At 43.7% G+C, this 20,395-nt stretch overlaps 1 protein-coding gene across 1 annotated transcript in view; it reads left to right on the top strand.

The window, feature by feature from the left end:
- The window catches only part of COL22A1 (collagen type XXII alpha 1 chain), a 624,908-nt gene that overhangs the window by 291,976 nt on the left and 312,537 nt on the right, over nt 1-20,395 (top strand). Inside the window, exons 14-17 of the mRNA XM_082257569.1 lie at nt 1,201-1,254; nt 4,118-4,171; nt 13,394-13,447; nt 15,349-15,393. Of these exons, the coding sequence (XP_082113695.1) occupies nt 1,201-1,254; nt 4,118-4,171; nt 13,394-13,447; nt 15,349-15,393 (207 nt within the window). The remainder of the gene's footprint in view (nt 1-1,200; nt 1,255-4,117; nt 4,172-13,393; nt 13,448-15,348; nt 15,394-20,395) is intronic.

The raw sequence follows: 20,395 nt of genomic DNA, 5'->3' as shown, positions 1-20,395 counted from the left end.
CTCACCTCCAACAGTTCCATTACACTATTTACATTGCCTGTGCAGCGAAGTCCAACCTAAATTCTCATACGATATAGGCTGTATCCAGCTACAGATGTACAGTATCTCACAAAAGTGAGTACACCCCTCACATTTTTGTAAATATTTTATTCTATCTTTTCATGTGACAACACTGAAGAAATGACACTTTGCTACAATGTAAAGTAGTGAGTGTACAGCTTGTATAACAGTGTAAATTTGCTGTCCCCTCTAAATAACTCAACACACAGCCATTAATGTCTAAACTGCTGGCAGCAAAAGTGAGTACACCCCTAAGTGAAAATGTCCAAATTGGGCCCAAAGTGTCAATATTTTGTGTGGCCACCATTATTTCCCAGCACTGCCTTAACCCTCTTGGGCATGGAGTTCACCAGAGCTTCACAGGTTGCCATCGGAGTCCTCTTCCACTCCTCCATGATGACATCACCGGGCTGGTGGATGTTAGAGACCTTGCGCTCCTCCACCTTCCATTTGAAGATGCCCCACAGATGCTCAATAGGATTTAGGTCTGGAGACATGCTTGGCCAGTCCATCACTTTTACCCTCAGCTTCTTTAGCAAGGCAGTGGTCATCTTGGAGGTGTGTTTGGGGTTGTTATCACATTGGAATACTGCCCTGCGGCCCAGTCTCTGAAGGGAGGGGATCATGCTCTGCTTCAGTATGTCACAGTACATGTTGGCATTCATGGTTCCCTCAGTGAACCGTAGCTCCCCAGTGCTGGCAGCACTCATGCAGCCCCTCTAGTGTTCTACTGGTAACGAGCCCTGGGAATCAATCTGTTCTATGCCCATGCAGGAATACAGAACAGGTCCAGTCAATTCTATCATTCCCAGAAGCATATACTTAACTTTTCTTTGCTTCGCCCTTGCTCCATTCAGCTGACTTAAGTGAGATAAACTGAGCCTCTAGGTATGAGGACCACATGATTCACTTTTGTCCTCCCATAGGACAGAGATAGTCCTTTCTGACTGGCGGCTCAGGCATTTAGTGCTGTCACATGCAGGAACAAAGCTTTCAGGCCTATGTAAATTAAAAGGTGTAGTTCCTCTTTTAACAGAAATTTTGGGATATTTTGTAATGTTATGGTGAGCGCAAAGGAGTCAATCTGCCATTTTTATTGTTGGTTGAGCTCGTGGATAATGTTTTTTTTTTTTTTCTTAGGGATCTTTAGGGCCCCCTGGAACAGCTGGCAGACTAGGAACCAAAGGAGAACGGGTAAGGGGATTTATCATTAAAAAAAATTATATTTTCAGAAATGGATCTGTTGTATCCAGCCGCACTATAATAACGTATGTATGCATTATGACATCAGTGGCAGTACAATATTATTAGTATAGATACCATATTGTTATCAGTGGAGATACCATATTGCAGGGGTTCTGTGGACCACAGAACTTTGTAGAGCTCGGCATAGGTGTGCGCAGCCTATTGCATTAGGGTGTGCACCTCAAATCTCAAACACACATGCATGTGTATGTCTACATGTATATGGCCCAGATGCATTCATCTCCCTGCTGGCACAATGAAAGAGAAGTGCTTTAGCACTTCTCTTATGGCTGAGCTGGTAAGAGTGAGATCTTTTCCATATCCCCGCCCGTACACAGAGCGATAATCTTCTCATCTGCTGGGTTCTAACTTCTAACCTTCTTATTTCTTGCTTTCTAGTATTCTGATTTGCTGGGTTCTCATCTTCTGGTCTACTGGGTTCTAATCTTCTGGTCTGCTGGGTTCCAATTTACTTATCTGCTGGGTTCCAATCTTTCTATCTGCTGAGTTCTAATCTTTCTATCTGCTGAGTTCTAATCTTCTGAGTTGCTGGGTTCTAATCTTCTGATCTGCTGCTTTCTAATCTTCTGATCTGATGCTTTCTAGTCTTCTGATAAATTTGGTTCCAATCCGCTGATCTGCTTTCTAATCTGCTTATCAATTGGGTTCCAATAATGTTGTCTGCTGGGTTCTAATCCTCTAATTTGCTGGGTTCTAATATTCTGATCTGTTGGGTTCTAGCCTTCAGATGTACTGCTTTCTAATCCTCCGATCTGCTGCTTTCTAATCTTCCTATTTGCTATGTTCTAATCTTTTGATCTGCTGGGTTCTGCTCAACGAATGGCAACAAACACATGTCCTCTTCCTGAGTTCCAAAAAAACATCATCAAGAGGTGCTAGCTGTGATTTCAACACTTTTCCATTCGAAAAGGGTGGAGATTCTAAATCTATTCAATGAGCTATCTTGCTCTGGGAAAGGCTGCTCATGTAAAACAAGGCTCCCTCTGGCGGGAACCCCAAAATTCAAAGCCCAAAACATACAAAAGGAGCACCAGCATTTAGAGCAGGGGTCCTCAAACTATGGCCCTCCAGTTGTTCAGGAACTACAATTCCCATCATGCCTTGTCATGTTTGTGAATATCAGAGTTTTAAAATGCCTCATGGGATGTGTAGTTCCTCAACAGCTGGAGGGCCGTAGTTTGAGGATCCCTGATTAGAGTCCAGTTTCAATGAACATTATTGTAACCACAATTAATTCCTCCATCAGTGAGCCAAAGTAGTTTATCTCATCAAAAGTGCAAATTTTATTCTTCCATTTGTATCTTTTATAAAGATATTAGGGAATGGCCGGGTAATGCAGGAAGAATAGGTTCCCGCCTTGGCTGTATTCCCCTTCCCCAACATTGCGCTGTGGCAGGTGCTTCATCTGCTTCTGCCCCATCCCGCCCTATCTGATTCATTGAGTTCTAATACAAAGTATAATGATAAAGCTTGCACCTTGCTTATACCCACACTAGGTGGGTCTCTTGCACATTCCAATCCAAGTACTTTCAGACTTTAAAAATACTCCTTAAATTGAATCCCAAACCCTTATCTTAATCCCAGCATACTAGTGATTGAACGACATCATTTTTTCATTGCTGATACCGATATTTTGGTCATCGTGTATCGGTATCGGTCGATATGCATCAATATTTTCGTACATTTAATTTTTATTTTTTTTTTTTACTTGACGGGTGCTCTTGTGGAGGGATCTGGGGGTCTAAAAGACCCCAAACCCCTCCTCTGCACTTAAAAGCATTCAAAACGCCAAGTTTGGCTGTTTTGAATGCTTTCATTTTTTTTTAATCTGGCCCCTGGTTTTTGCATGGAGACCCAATCAGAGCCGAATGCGGCTTTGATCGGGTCTTCGGTGGCCGTGCAGGCTGGTTGCCCGGGTCTCCGCGAGCTGCGGAAGGTGGTGGGAACGTCCCCTCCTTGTAATGATAGCTGAGCGGCTTCTCAGCCGCATCGGTTGTCATTACAAGACAGCCGACTATCGGCTAAGGATGCCGGTACCGGGGTGATGCCTCTAGCTGCAGGTATCACTCCGGTACAAGCACTTTCCAAAATATCGGCAATATCGGTAACCTCCGGGGCCGATTCCGATATATCAGGGAAAGTGCATATCGGCCCTCGATATATCGGCTTTGCCGATAATCGGTCGATCCCTACAGCATACCCCTAAAACCTATTCTTTAACCTAGGCCAACACCTACAATACTATAAACTAATATAAACTGGACATTGCCATCAATACAAAAGTGAAACGTTTAGAGCCCATTCAGACTAGCGCGACTTGTCAGGCGATTTGTCAGCCTGACAAGTCGCGCTCGGTCGCGGTCCATTGAATAGTACAGGACCCGTTCTAATAGGAGCGACACAAGTCGCTCCGGCTTAGAAAAAGGGTCCTGTACTACTTTGGGGCGACCTCGGAGCGACTTGCATAGACTTCCATTATGTGAAGTCCCTGCAAGTCGCTCCGAAGTCGTGGTGCATGGGACTGACAAGTCGCCTCCCCAAGTCATGCAGAGTCGGATCGCCTCAGTGTGAACCGACTCTTATATAGCAAAATCATTTGCAGATGTTGATATTTATCATTCTGGGAAGTGCAGGGAATACATTTCAATTTGTAGAACGCCAAATATTGTTGTAGAGTTTACATCAGACCATCACCATGTACATGAAAAGGGTAAAGTCTGTCTATAGTTCTTATATTCCAGTATAACCCATGATAATTAACTTCCTATTTTATTGCAATGTCAACTTTCAGGGAGACAGAGGTGAAAGAGGGGAGATCGGAGTCGCAGGACCTCCGGGACCACCGGTACGAATGTCATTATTTTTAATAAAAGCCTGCAAACGTTTTTGAACAAACAGCTCATAACTGTGTTATAAGGTTCAAGTGAGGGGAAATTCAGACCAATAGCGTATTTTACAAGTTTCTCAGCAACAGCAAAAGTTGAATTCATGAAGGAATAAACTGTTTTGCTCTTACAAAGTCAGCAATGTGGCAATATTTATTACGCCTAAGGAGAAGAATATGAGTTAAAATGTCAGTGTTTCTTGTGCAAGTCTTGTGCTCGGTAATCAATTTAATGTCCAGCTTCTGCCAAAACTTTTTGTAGTTTTTGTACAGAGGGGAAGAATTAGTACCTGAGTCATGATTTTCTTGCTAAATGGATCTGACTTTGAATCAGCAAGCCTCTGCCAAAACTTTTTGTAGTTTTTCTATAGTGGGGAAGAATTAATACCTGGGTCGTGATTTTCGTACTTAATGGATCTGACTTTGAATCAGCAAGCCATAAGTTAGTGTTATTAACATTGTGGGTATTTTATTTTCTTGGCCTTGTACCCTGCTGCTATTCTGGTCCAGAATGTCATGTCCATGGTCAGGGCCACTGTTAGAAATCATGGGGCGCCATACAGCCTACCTGATGGGGCCCCACTTTAAACCCACCCCTGGCCCCGCCCCTGACCCCACGCTGTCACAAGGAGGGGGGATCTGGGGGACTGATGGCAGGAGCTGGAACATGCAACATTCCAAAAGGTGAACCTTTAACCACTTAAGGACCACCCGCCACATATATACTGGGGCAGGCAGCCCCCTCCTGCGTGAACCAACGTCGTTCGCGCGCCTGCTGCTAGGGGGCGAGTGCGCGCCGCCACCGGTGCGCTCCCGCTCCCGCCCCAACTCGGTAGCGGGGACACGGGCCTGGCGGCTCCGATTGCCACTGGGCCCCCGCGATGGCTCCCCGCTGAGAGAGAAGGACGGTCAAGTATTGTAAACACAGCTGACCGTTCTTCTCTCTGCAATGATCACAGAGCCCATGTGATCCTTCTATATAGGATCACAGGTCTCTATGATCATTTCACAAGCCCCGCTCCCATACAGTTAGAATCACTCCCCTAGGCTTACATTTAACCCCTTGATCCAGGGGCGTAACTACAGGGGTTGCAGGGGTTGCGATTGCAACCGGGCCCAATGCTCCAGGGGGCCCGGCATTGGATAGGAGGGGAGGCGGGGGCAGCATGTAGAGAAATCACTGTCCTCATTTTTCCTCCTGTAGCTGCAGAAAGAAAATGGAGGAGATTGGATCCTCTGTATGCTGCCCCCGCCACTCCTCCTATCCAGTTCACTTGTGTTCTGCTGTCTCTGGGCCCCTGTGTGCTCCCTCCCCTTTCCTGCCGGCTGCTGCAGGGGATGTGTAACAATAGAGAACCAGGAAGGGGTCGGTAAATATGTAATTTACCAGCTCCTTGCTTCTCTAAATGGACAGAGTCATAGTCAGTGACATTGTAAAAAAATAAAATAAAATGATAAAAAATAATACAATTAAAATACCAAAAAATAAACACTACTGACACCAGTGGGTGAACTTCCAGGATCGCAAAGGTCACACTTGCAACCGGGCCCTGGCATTCCACCACCGTGGGGAGGCCCCAAGATGGCAGGAAGGTGGTCCAGTGCAGAACTTGTGAAAGGGACCGCAATAAAGGGCCCCCGCGATCAGTGGGAAGAGCCCCGGGCTTGAAGGGAAGGGCCCCGGCCAGGGGTCCGGGGGGGCCCTTCATGGTTTCTTGCACCGGGGCCCTGAAGGTTCTAGTTACGCCTCTGCCTTGATCACCCACTGTGTTAACCCCTTCCCTGCCAGTGTCATTATTACAGTAACAGTGCATATTTTTAGCACTGATTACTGTAGTAATGTCACTGGTCCCCCCAAAAGTGTAAAAAATGTCAGTTAGGGGTCCGATCTGTCCGCCGCAATGTCGCAGTCCCGCTAAAAACCGCAGATCGCTGCCATTACTAATAAAAAAAAACAATAAAAATGATGTAAATCTTTCCCATAGTTTGTAGACGCGATAACTTTTTAGCACAAAAAATAAAAATCACACAGGTGATCAAATACCACCAAAAGAAAGCTCTATCTGTGGGAAAAAAGGACTTTAATTTAATGTGGGTACAGCATTGCACGACTTCAAAATTTTCCATTAAAGTAGTGCCAAATCGCAAAAAATGGCCTGGTCATTAAGGGGGCAAATCCTTCCGGTCCAGAACTGGTTAATAACCATTGTTATTCTAAACTTTTTACACTATTATAAAGCAGCAGGGATGTCTTATTTTTAGAACATTTTTGACAACTAATTATCATTCATGAGCTCAGGCGTGTTCGGACCATAGTCTGGACCCACCTCAGCTCTACCACCAGCAAGTTTTACAGCGTCCCACCAATCATAATTGGAGCTGAATGCAAGAGATGTCAGTGTTTTGAGTTCCTTGCTCATTCAGTTTATGTCTGCATACACCAGAGACTTGTGTCCATTTCCATCAGACTACCTCTGATCTGTCCATTTAGGTCTGGAATGGACCTGAATGGACACAGAGGTAGGCGGATCTGAATGGACACAAGTCCATTTATATCCAGACTTCTGTAGACCTACATGAAGCTTTTTAATTGGGTTCACATGAAAAACTGACAGGCGAACCTAATTGCAAAGCTTGGATGAACAATTCTCCAAGGGGAGTGGGTGGAGGTGGTAAAAATGCTGCTTGGCTGTGTGTTTTTACTGCCACCCAAACTCCCCCCCCCCCCCCCCCCACACACACACGTGTAAAGTAGCATCTCACTGTCTGCTCATGGTCATCATCATTATGATGAGCACAGCAGGTGCTCTATGGCTCTGTCAGTGTCACATGGCTGCTGGGTGCTGACTTTGTTATGGCTGTTTAGTGTTACGGTCTGTAACACACAGTGTACAGCCATAAATTAAGAAAGTCCATGCCGAACAGCCATGCCATGATCACACAATGGGGAGTCTGTGGATGGCACCTTCCAGAATATCCTGTGCGAGATATCAGTGTGTCACTGTGTGTGCAGGGGACTGCTTGCCTGTGCACCACTGCCAAGATTACTCTTGCTGCACCACCTCACCCACCTCAGCTCTCAGTCTCTCCCTCAGGCTGCAATGCCGGCACTCTACAATAGAATCCATCCACCAGAGAAGGCAGGGAAGGCATACAGTGGGTGGCCGGAACTTTAGCTTGTGCAGGTATACTGGTGCAGAGCGCAGGATTATATTACTTGCCCCCGAAAATGGAGAAAGGGTCCCTCTTCTGCTCTCACCTCCTGGGCTCCTCTGGTAAACTGATGGGGCCCAGGAAATTACTATACACCTTGGTAATCAAGTGGGTGTGGGTTGATAAAGTTATATATTTTTTTTTAGCTAGAAATTACCTACAAAGGTGCTCCCCCCCCTGTTAAACCGATGGGGCCCGGGCCCAGTACAACAGGGCTGGTTGTTCTGCCTTATCAGCAGCCCTGCCCCTGGTCCTGCAGCCTCCTGGGATACTTTAAAAATGTGCTGTTTTAGCTGCTAAATCAAGTTTGGCAAAATCACACATTCATCTCTAGTAAGTAGAACTCCCAACTTCCCAGTAGAGACATAGGCAGCAATATTGGCTGGAGTTGGGCAAGCGAGGCAGATGTGAACGCCCCAGCTGGTCTCCAACAGTCCCCAAGTGCTGATGTCACCCCTGTCGATTCCTCTTATGGATCCTGAGAGGACTCCACTGCTGGACAGCCATTAGGATATTTATATGCCGCAATGGTAGGGAGATGGACATTCAAAGAAGAACCCCCCCTTCTTTAAAAATTGGAAAAGACTCAAGACTGGAGAGGCGCATGGCCGCGACCTTAAAGTAGAAGTCCACCATAACACTAAAATCTCTAAATCTACAGGAATGCACAATCTAAGACTATCCTATCTAGCCCTGTAAAAAAGAAATCGGTATACACAGGGCTGACTCTACCACTAGGCAAATAAGTAGCCGCCTAGGGCGCACTGCCACCTAGGGCCCAGCCACGGCCACTGGGAGGGAGGAGGTGGGGAAGCATCAGGCAAATGTGACAAGCCGGTGGGAGAAGGATGTGACAAGCCAACCGGCTGCAGTTGCAAGGCTGGATGACAGGGCTGTTCTTGACAAAAGTGACAGCTGGCAGAAGAAGGATGTGAGGAGCCAGCCGGCTGGTCGTGGTGGAATTGATGGATGACAGGGCTGTTTTTCGACAGGAGCGGGAGTAATGCTGGCTGTGAGAATGGGAGTACTACTGATGAGGGTGGGAAGGAACACTGAAACAGCGTTGTAGGCAGGGCCGGTGCTACCACTAGGCGAACTAGGTAGCCGCCTAGGGCGCACTGCCACCTAGGGCACAGCCATGGCCAGTGCCACATTCCTCTCCTGTCATCTCCTCATCCCCAGTGGATGTCATCTCTAGAGAGGGGGGCAATGTGTACATGAAGGGTTGTGTAGGGTTAAAGGGGGGCATTGTGTATAGGAAGGTGGGTGTAGGGTTAAAGGGGGCATTATGTTCAGGAAGGGGGGCAATGTGTACAGTTTTTTTTTGGAGGGGGGGTTCAAGTAGCTGGTCTTGCCTAGGGCGCAAAATAGTCTAGCACTGACCCTGGTTGTAGGAGCAGAGATGATGCAGCCGCATTGCTGGCTGTAGGAGCCGGAGTGATGCTGGTGGGGGGTTGGGAGGAAAACTGTGCTAGGACACGGGGCGGTGTAGAGGGAAACTGGCTGTCTGGTGGATGAGAAGAGGATGGTGGTGAAGGCTGTGAGGAGGGTGGGGGGGGCATTGGAAGGTAAGATACTGACCAGACAGAAGGATGTCTGAGTGTCGGCTATGCTAGCAGAGGCAGCGTTGAGAAGAAATTTGGTGCCACTTGGGTTAAACTTAAAGTGGGTGTGGCTAGAGGTTGACAGATATGGGGGCAGGCTAAGTCCCTGTTTGGAGGATATTGTGAGGATAATATGGATATATGAAAGGGTTATGTGATCTGATGGGTGGAGAGTTTGAACCATATTACAAGAGGACTTTTTTTGGAGGGGGGTGCAAGTAACTGGTCTTGCCTAGGCTGCAAAATAGCCTAGCACCGGCCCTGGGTATACATACCTTTTTTGAAGCTGTTCTGGTCCGGTCTCCAGTAGCGAAAGCTTTGCGGAAGAGACAGCCAACAATGGCTGGGAAATTAATGGGAAGTGACATCACCCATAGAGTTACTATGAGGCTTCAGTTGTCGGCTGTGTCCTCTGCACCCGCCTCCACGGTGAAGCTGCCGCTAAAAGCTCAGCCTGGGGCCGGACCGGAGCGGCTTAAGAAAAGGTATGTATAGTGATTTCTTCTTTACAGGGCTAGATAGTTTGGCCTTAGATTGTTGATGCCTGTAGATTTAGAGATTTTTAGTGTTAGCGTGCACTTCTACTTTAAGGTCACATTTATTGATCAGTTAGTAGGGGCAGGAGGTGAGGGTTTGAGAAACCCAGAGATCGGGATCAGCTTTTTCTCCTGTAGATACAACAGGAAGTAAGAGAAAAACTCTCTAAAGTAAGGAAAATACCATCTTAGGCAGTTCTCACTGGAACAGGTGTCGCTATTGGAAGATTTATCCTCAATTCCTTTTTCAGCAACTGGTACAAATTTGGGATTTTCCCTCATTTCCAGTTGTACTGACAGTGGTCAACAGGACAGAATGAAAGGGTACACCAGTGGGAAAAGAGACATCAATACAAACTTGAAAAAAGGTCCAACCCTTCTCATCTCTACTCAAAATACAAAAAAGTTTTGGCTTTAGATACACTTTAACCATTTTTGGACCTGGCAGCCAGAAATCTGAACAGATCATTTGTTTTTGCGCTCAAAATTACAACTGTAATGGTTTCTACGTATTTTAAAGAGTTCAGAGTTTGCCGGTAAAGAATACCATCCAAGACCAAATAATAAAGACCTTTTTTAAAGGCTACAATGGCCTGTGGCAATCAAAAGACTTTACCCAATATATTGTATATAGTCTAGTGATGGTAAACCTTGGCACCCCAGATGTTTTGGAACTACATTTCCCATGATGTTCATGCACTCTGCAGTGTAGTTGAGCATCATGGGAAATGTAGTTCCAAAACATCTGGGGTGCCAAGGTTCGCCATCACTGGTATATACAAATAGTTTTTTGTAGAGCTGTGTTCTTGTTTAAATCTTCTTGTGTACTTCCTTCAGTAGGTACGAGAATCAGGACGGAGACTTTTGATAATACCCAGTTTTATATTTTCAAGAGAACAATAAGTTCCTTGACTTTAGTATTGGAAAATGGTCATTGGATTTCTGTTTGCCCCTTGAACTCCTCTTTATGCTTGAACTTGGACATCCAAAATGTATACTGATACATTTCATGGTAACTTATAAATTGCCTTCTTTATTTTGGACAGTGTATGTTGAAATATTGTCCTCTAGAGTGGTGGTTCCCAAGCTCTGTCCTCAAGTATCCTTAACAATTCACTCATGTCAGGATTTCCTTCACCTTGCACAGATGATTTAAATAAATGTCAATGGCTTGGTATTTATGACAGCTATCTAAGGGAAACTCTCAAAACATGGTCTGTTCGGTTTTTTTGAGAACTGAGGTTGGGAATTACTGGCCTGGAGGGACTAGTTTACACATCTTTGAATATCAAGAATGCTTATTGGTTATATAGTATGTGAACCTATGTGGTCTAGGATGCAGAGGAGATTTAGATTTTTTTTTCAAATTCTTTATTTATGATATCAAATACCATTCAATTGTTACAATTATGTCTCGTTTCCACTGAGCGGTACGGTACGGTTCGGTACGTTATTTTTGCCGTTTCCATTGTGAATGGTACCCTAATTCCGAACCGTACCGTACCACTTTTTTGGGACCCTTTCGTTGGGGTACCAAGCACATTAGTACCGTACCAACAGGGTGGAGCTAAACTCTGCAGAACTTTGATTGGTTGACAGAGAATCGTCTATCACAGCTTTCCTGCTACACCACGCCTATCATGAAAGGGTACTATTGGCAGTGGAAACACAAGGTGTACCGTTCCGAACCGTACCGTACTGAACCGAACCGTACCGCACCACTCAGTGGAAACGAGGCATTTAGGTGACATATTTTTCTTTAGCAATCGTAATAATCTAAACAACATTAGTCAACATAGTACAACTTGTTGGTAAACATTCTGAATTATGGGGTACCAAACAGGAGGAAAGGGTTAGGGTCATACAAAAAAGGCCTGCTTAATTTTTCTGATCAGCCAAGCTGTTTAGATGAGTAACGTAACCCAACTCTAGGAATGTTGAAGGGTATTCGCTCTGACATGGTCTGAGTATAGTAGAATTGTGGAGTGAAGAAGAGGTGGAGAAATAAGAGATAGGAAGAAAGAGGTGGCGGGGTAGGGTTGTCTCTCTCAGGGGATATATCAGGAATGTGTTACTCCCTGAGGGAGGCGAGGCAGCTTTCAATGAGGAAAGACAGTCCCAGGAGGAAGTTGTAGAGGTGCAAGTACCCTATTGGGTTCATCCTAGATAGAGCTGGGTATTTGGCACTTTACCTGCAAGTAGGGGTCTGTGGTTTTGAAGGACAGCCAGAGCCTCCATTTCGTTCTGAATTTCTCCTCTTTATTATGTAAAGTAATGGCTAAATCTTCCATTTAGACCAGGGGTTTCCAAAACAAAGTGCCAGTTTACTGCCCTTCATACTTTAGGGAGGCCAGACTGTAGCCAGTGGGAGTAGAAAATGCCCTGGCATCAGTTGGAGAAAATAATTCCATAGACTTGGTGGACAGCGGAAGTAAAAAAAATGTACATCATTGATGTCAGTGGGAGGAATAGTGCCCCATCGTTGGTGTCAGTGGGAAAATGAATTCCCATATTTGGTGTCAGTGGGAGGATAGGTATCCCATTTTCTGGTGTCAGTGGGAGGAATAGTGCCTCAAGAGCCAGATAAAGGCAAGCAAAGGGCCACATCTGGCCTACGGGCCGTAGTTTGTAGACCTCTGATTTCAAACACCATAGACATTTTGTGATTGGGTGTTTTTACTTTGATAGGAGAGGGAGCAGGTTTAGGTTTTAGTGGGAATAGGTGTCTCCTACCATGGTGGATAATAAAGATCTAAACAAGGACACAGCCCTAAAAAATATTTTTGTATATTCAATATTTCCGAAAAATTTTATTAGTCCATTGTAGACTTGAAAACAATTCTTTATTTTTTTTTTGTTTCTGCTCCCACCATCCTATGGCCAGTATTTAGCCTCTCGTGTCCTACAATGACCTCAGAGCTTTATAGAATGTGGGTCAGCACATTATCTTCAAACAAGACATGTCTTGTACAGTATAAAATTTGAATAGCACTTGTATTTCCCAACATTTTCTGCTTTGCAAAAAAAACTACTAGCAATAAAAACGAGAACCAATCCTAAGGACAGACATTAAAGTAATATAGTACATTTTTAGAAAATTTAATAATTTTGTGTTCTGAGATTGTACCCTTTTCTGAAAAGGTTAATTGAGAAACTCTGCCAAGCTGTGGTTTGGATGGAGGAAATTTCCGGTCTGTGGCTTACAACAGAGGAGTTTATAGTAAATGAGAAGTGCGATGCTGTTTTTGTATTTATGCTTTAATTAATGAGCAAATTCCACCAGACTCGACTGTTTAGTCATCATGGATCGGGGATGTTTGAAATAAACATATGAAAGAAGATCTGTAATCAAATATTAACCTTAGCCCCATATACAGCCTGGGATTGATAAAAAAAGAGAAATAGATTGAAGTACTTACATTTTTTTGGCCATAATGCTGCTCCGAGCTTATGTGCCACCCACATGTCCAAATGCCTGGGCATTTAGTCATATGATCTTTGTTGAAGGGGATGATCAGTCATTCTGAGCTCTGACCCTTTGCTTCAGCAAACACAATGCAAGTACCTAGGTCTTTAGACATGTGGGAGACACTGGAGGCAAGAGCAGAATCATTGTTAGAAAATATAAGTATTTTAACATTTTGTATTATTATTATTTTTTTATTCATTCAACTATTTGTCAAACAGACCCGAAACCTGGAATTAAAATACATCTAAGACCAAAACTACTTTTAACCACATTTTATGGACATGCCTGATTCTGGACAATATCTTTATTGTCCTGAATAAAATCTATGGATGTGTTAATATGTTGTTGTGTTTTATTATAGGGACTCGAGGGACCCAGAGGACCACCGGGAACTCCTGGACCAGTGGGCGCCCCTGTAAGTTCTAATTCATAATACGTTCAATTGTTGGAGAGCAAAAATAATTATACACCTAAAATACCACATTCTGATCTGTAACAGCCAATTTCTCCTATTTGATACCTTTTGGTCTGTTTTATATACACTGGAGATCAAAATTAGAGAAAAACCTACAATTCCCTCAATTTCAAGGTCACTGGTTAGTCATATTTGACATTTTCTAAACAGGAATAAAAGAGCAGTTTTGTTAAACCTAATTGACGAGTTACATATATTTTGGAACACAGAATAAAAAACTTCAAAGAGATTTGAAAAAAGAACATTGATGAAAATTAGAGAACGCTTTCAGATACCTCCCATTTATTGGTGTTAATCTGGCACCTTGTGCTAGTTTCTTTAATTTTCTGACAAACCCTATTTAACTGGCAGCCTAACTTTTCAGTTTTCACTGACTTTGCAAGATGGTAAGCCGTTCTAAAGTGACTGAAACCCTCCGGCAGCAGGTTGTCCTGATGAAGGCCAAAGGGATGACCCTTTCAGCCATAGTCATTCCAAATCTGTGATTTTTAGAACATTGCATCTTTACGACGTCACAAACTTATTCAAGTCCCCCCAAGAAGGCTGGTCCTCCCTGAAAGACAAATGCAAGAGAGGACAGGATAATGCTGAGAATCTCAATGGGCAATCGGTTCAACACTGCAGCTTCCCAGTTCAGCGCTAAACAGCGTTAAGATCTGTCTCATCAGAATTAAGAGAATTTGGACTGAAAGTCCACTCTGCAGTGACCAAACCTCTTATTAGCAGAAATAATCAAAAGACAGACCTGAATAGCATGTTGTGTGGATAGAGGAGACCTGGTCCAAAGTTCACTTTAGTGATGAAAGCAAGTTTAATTTATTTGGGTCCAATGGGAAACGTTATGTTCGTCGTCAAACTGGGGAAAGACTGAACCCAAAAAAGTGTAAAGAAGTCAGTGAAAGGTGGAGGGGGAAACATCGTGGTTTTGGGGATGTTTTCTGCAGCAGGAGTTGCAAATGTTTATCAGAAACTTCTTCGACAACATGCAGTTCCTTCCTTGTGTTCATCACCCAATTAGCAAGCAATTTTCATGTACGACAAGGCCCTCCGGTCACACAGCAAAACGGATAAAGCAGTTCCTGAAGCTGAAAATGTGGAAATAATGAAATGTCCAACCCCGAGTTCTGATCTAAACCCAATGGAAAACCTCTGGAAATTCCTTGGCAATAAGTTTATGGCCAAGAAATTGACTACAGTCACCGAACTGTGGAAGAGACTGGAAGAAGTGTGGAACAAAATCACACAAGAGTAAAGTCAGACACTAGTGATGCCCTGTGTCAGCAGATGTGATGCAGTCATCCAAAGAAAGCCCCCCGCAACAGCTGGAGGGCCATAGTTTGGAGATCCCTGAGATAGGAGATGAAGGATACGGAGAAGACAAAGAGAGTGAAAACTTTAGGGTGGAGAGGACAGAGGTTGCCATATATACATGGCACCTCATTTTTCCAAGATGACATATATCCCATAGCACACAGAAAGGAGTAAGCTGCTCATTTATATACGTTTAAAAAACGAAGAATACCAAATTTGGCACCCTGCAAATAGCCATCCTTGTGAAATAAATTTTCACAAAATTATTTATCTCCGGCAGTATGGTGACTCAGTGGGTGAAGTTGGCAGATCCACCATCCTGGGTCTGATACTTGCCAGGGACACTTTGATTTTATCTCTTTGTGGTTTTTTACCACAATGCTAAAATGTGCTGTTCGATGTAATGGCTCCCATGCTAATCTGTGGTAGGGACTCTGAATATACATTGAAGCTTTATAAATACATGTCATAAAACAATCGGAAAGTGCTTTTAGTGAAATATATCCTGTGTCTTCTTGTTTCCATTTGAGGGTTTGCAAGGAGAGCGAGGAGAAAGAGGCAGCAGAGGAGAGAAGGTAGGTGACAGCGTGTGACGCCTTAATTTGTCATTTTATTTTTTTGTATAATAATTTAAAGGAATCATCCAGGATTGTATGCATATTGTGGTGGAATATGCAATTTGACAATGTACATTACCTTAGGCTTGGTGGACAACCCACTCCAAAACCATGGCCATAAATACAGAGTTGCACACACTATAACATTCTCCACTATTCTGGGAAGGCGTGTATTTGAGTGTATTAATGAGAATTTTGGTTAATTCAAGTAAATGAGTATTTATGGAGTCAGGTACTAATGTTGAATGGGAAAATCTGGCTTGCAATTTGCATTCAAATGCATACCAAAGGAGTTTATAGGGTGGAGGTTTGAGTTCCTAACCTCAACAGAAACTGATTGCCCTCTCTGAGCTCACGCAGAGTTACAAACTACAAACTTGACCATATAGTGTACTGTACTATTTATATAGAGCAGCATTTGTGACTCAGCAAATGCAGCCTTTCTTCTCTCCAGCCAGAAGAGCACAGGAGGGGTCCATGATTATGAACAAAAAAACAGCTGCAGGCATCCCTGAGGGGAACTGTTAATTCAGACTTTCTGCTCAACAAAATATATATTTACATATAGTCCAAATTTAGCACATAAACAGTAAAGCAACAAGTTGTTGCTTATCATTTGGAGATATGCGTCAGCCAAGGAGGACTTAAAGCAGAGTTCCGGCCTCGGGGGTCAATATTAGATAAAAATACCCCCGGGACAGTCAGGGCTAGTACATTCCATAATGGATAGCCTCTGTACTGTCCCGGGTCGCACTTACCCGTAAGAAGAAATCCTTACCTTGAAAAGTTCTTCTCCAGCGCTGCCATCTCAGGTGTGGGCAGCTGAAGCCGCAGCGTCCCTCTTCGTGTCCTCTTCCGTGACGTCGGAGTCCCACAATGCCCCGCTCGTCACTTCCGGTGCAGGTGCGGCATCCCTGCACAGCTTCTGGGCATGCCCAGAAGCTGTTTAGCAGGGAATGCCGCGCTTGCACCGGAAGTGAGGAGCGGGGCCGGTGCAGGCGCATTGACTCCTGGGAGCGATGACGTTCAGCTCCCAGGAGTCATCGCAAACCGGAAGTGACGGCGCGGGCTGCGGCCGCAGAGGGAGGAAGTGGAAGGAAGGTGAGTATATTTTCTTCTATAATAAGGTAAATGACCAAAAAAAATTGCCAGTATCCATTTCTTTTTCAGGTTGCAATCAGCAAGCGGATGGCCCAAAATCGATTTTTTTTATTTTGAAGCCGGAACTCTGCTTTAAAGTAGAACTAAAAGCAAAACTTTTTTTTTTTTTTCGATATAGTAAGTTATGCCCCTGTTGGTTTATTTTTTTCCCATCTGTGCCCCCATTGGGGAGATGTACCTTCACTTCCTGTCTCATAGCTAAAGCAGGAAATGAGAAGAAATCCCTTCAAATTAGGGGAATCCCCGGCCACCAGAACTAGTATTCCCATTCCCCCTCTATTACTTTTCTGGGGATAAAAAAAACGTTGGATTTTCTTTAACCTTCACTTTCAATGTTAATGATAAACAGGACAAATGGAGAGGGTAAATCTCCCTAACGGGGGCACAGACATCCCTCTCCAAAACACAAAAAAAAGTTTTGGTTTTAGTTATACTATAAAAGGGAACTTATTACAGCTTTAAAAATACATACAGTACACTGACCAAGTTTATGGACAGCTGACCATCATTCCTATAGAAGCTTGCTGGACATCCCATTCCTGAACCATGGGCATTAGTATGGTGGTGCCTCCACTCTTTTGGGGAGACTTTCACCAACTTTGTGAGTTTGTTTGTGGGAATTTGTATCAATTCATTAAAAAGAATCATTGTAAGGTCAGCTACTGATGTTGGATAACAATAGATATGTTGGACAACAATACATAGCCTCAAGCCCCCCCCCCCTCTAAATCCTCAAAAAATATGACTAGGGACTTGACATGAAACACCAAAAACTAAAATACTAGTTATGGACTCAACCAGACGTGAAAAGGGTCTAAATAAATGCAACAATCTCAAAAGCCAAAGCATTGTATTAGTCCACTTTATTGTACACAAATGTTAAAAACCAACTTCTAATACACCTCCACTATATTAAAATGAACACCCTAGTGTATATGGTATATTCTATGATCAAAATATATTATTCTGGCAGTGCAATGGCAGCTTTCTGTGTAATAAATGGGATGCCCTTACAATAATCAAAAGATTAAGAAATGAAAAAAAAATAAATAAATAAATAAAAATGTCCATGGAAGTTTAGTTATTCATATCATGCATTGATCATGTTACAGATGTTGGATGAGAAGGAAGATCTGGCTTGTACTTGGCATTTCGACTCATCCCAAAAGTATTCAGCAAGGTTTATGTCAGGACTCTTTGTAGATTATTCGAGTTTCTGTCAGGGACCATGAACCAGGCAGAGACAGAAAATGCAACTTAAAATCACACCTCTAATGTACTAGTAAAATAATACAAATCAGGAATGTAGTCAAAAACAGAAGCCAGGGTAAGGAACTCCAAAATGGGTAATCAGACAAGCCGGAATCGGAGAGCCAGGAATCAGCGTAGTCAGAAGCTAAATATCAGGATCAGGAACCAGAAGAAACGTCAGCCAGGCAAAGTCAAACAGGAACACAGCAAAGAGACACACAAGATGTGTTGACCAGGCAAAGGCACCAAAGGAATGAGCCAGGCAGTTAAAATAGTCAAAAGGAGCTGGCTATAGGCTGGACTAATGAGGCAGGTAATAATGATAACCAGGTGAATCACTGTGGGAACAATGAGTGGCTGGTAGTTAACTGACAGCTGAGCAGCCAGAAAACTGAGAAGAGAGCTGCTAAAAGCCCAGCCTTGACAGTTTCTCCATACCAAATTCATCAAACCATGGCTATGGAGCTGGCTTTGTACAAAGAGGCACAGTCATTTTGGAACAGAAAAGGGCCTTCACTAAACTGTTACCACAAGATTGGGGGTATACAATTACATAGCTCCCAACTGTCTCTGATTTTGAGGGACTGTCCTTGATTTGGAACAAAGTCCTTCTTTCCCCCTTTCCTCCTCATTTGTCCCTCATGTTGATCTGATCTATATAGCTGTATATAAAATGCACTATGTATCTTTATATTTATTGTAGATGTAGCACCCTCCTAGAGTACAGCAGGTTGCTAGATACATTTAGTTTGTACCCCCTGTAGTCAGTAAAGCAGGGGTGGATTATCTAGGGCTGCTCAGTGTTTCACAGGCTGCTGTTCTGTTACTTCCTCCTGTCTTCTAGAGGATTTTAGGATGATAGTAGGAGGAAGGACAGGGCATGCAGCCTGAATATTTATGGGACTCTAGCCAGTCCCTGGGGAGGTGTGCCCAGTATGTGGCTGGATAACCCATAAATAGCCTGAGGCCTGAGGGTGCAGTGTTCTTGGGTCCAGTCCTGCAGGAGGATCCTAGAGGAAGTCTTCAGGAAGACACAGAGGTCCCAGCTAGGACTATTTGCAAATCTGTGTCCAGGGATCAATTTGGGTCTGGAGAAGCTCACTGGAGAGAGCCAGGATGAACTCAGTGAGAAAGAATCCAGCTGTCCTATGGTGGTGTTAGTCTGTATATCCCTCACTAGGAAGAGCCTTGTGGATATCGGCAAGAGGCAACCAATGATCCTGTGGCTATGTGAGTAGATGACCCCAGTGCTGAAGAATAGTGACTGTGTGTAACTTTTAACTCTGGAAGGAGTATTGATCACCAACAACAGTTTTGTGGAGTGCAGCCAGAAATTGATTAGTCCTCACGTTGTTCAGTTTTGCTGTTCATCAGGGTATCCCATGCTCCCTATACTATCCAAGTTCATGGTTGCCAAATAAAAAAAAGAAAAAAATAAGAAACCCTTTGGAGCCAGTGGAAAAGTGCAGAAAATGCAGTGTGCTTGGCTGTGTGTACTCTAAAGGGAAATAGGACCACGTTCACCTGTGGCTCATTAGGTGGTGCGCTACATAGATACAAATGAGACAGCAGGAAGATAAACGGCAAACCTTTATCTGCACGTTGTTTCATTTTATCAATAATGAATGATATCAACTTTTAAAATTACTGTTTGGTGCTGTTTTTCTCAATTTAATTTCCTTTGGATTTCTCAGTTGGGGAGGCCATTGCCACTTTGAGAGCTTCCACGTTGTGCCAAGGTTAGGTCATTCTTGATTGATGGAATAATAGTTTCAAGTCCAGCATTTCACTACATTTACTTTTTTTTGGTCAATGTGCCTCCCGGCAGAGTTGGAAGCTCGAAGCCTTGCGGAAATACATTGTTGCAATGGACTGGAGGATTTCATGCTCCCAGCTCTACCTGAAGTCATGGTGACATCACCTGTGCCTCTCAGAAATGTTAGAGGCCTTTGCTGACGTAAGTGTCTTTTTTGGGGGGGGATCAAATAAACGCTTTGTTTACAAATAGCTTTTTGGACAGGGGACTGGCAAAGAAGCAGATCTTCCATTTGCCAAGGAAGATCAACTTTAAAGTGGTTGTAAAGGCAGAAGGTTTTATTACCTTACTGATATTGACTCTTAAAATTACTGTTTAGAGCTGTTTTTCTAGATTTAATTTCCTTTGGATTTCTCAGTTGGGGAGGCCATTGCCCCTTGGAGAGCTTCCACGTTGTGCCAAGGTTAGGTCATGAAGCCCAACAAATAACTCTTGATTGATGGAATAATAGTCTGAAATCCAGCACTTCACTACATCCACTTTTTCTTGGTCACTGTGCCTCCCGACAGAGTTGGAAGCTTAAAGCCTTCCTTGGGAAAATACATTCTTGCAATGGGCTGGAGGATTTCGTACTACTCCTAGCTCTACCTGGAGTCATGGGGACATCACCTGTGCCTCTCAGAAATGTTAAAGACTGTTGCCAATGTAAGTATATTTTTTGGGGAGAAGATGTTATTACCTTACTCATATCGACTCTTAAAATTACTGTTTGGTGCTGTTTTTCTCAATTTA

Source organism: Pelophylax lessonae, assembly GCF_965119305.1.
Source record: "Pelophylax lessonae genome assembly, chromosome: 5".
Lineage (NCBI taxonomy): Eukaryota > Metazoa > Chordata > Amphibia > Anura > Ranidae > Pelophylax > Pelophylax lessonae.
This window is presented reverse-complemented; position numbering and strand designations above follow the sequence as displayed.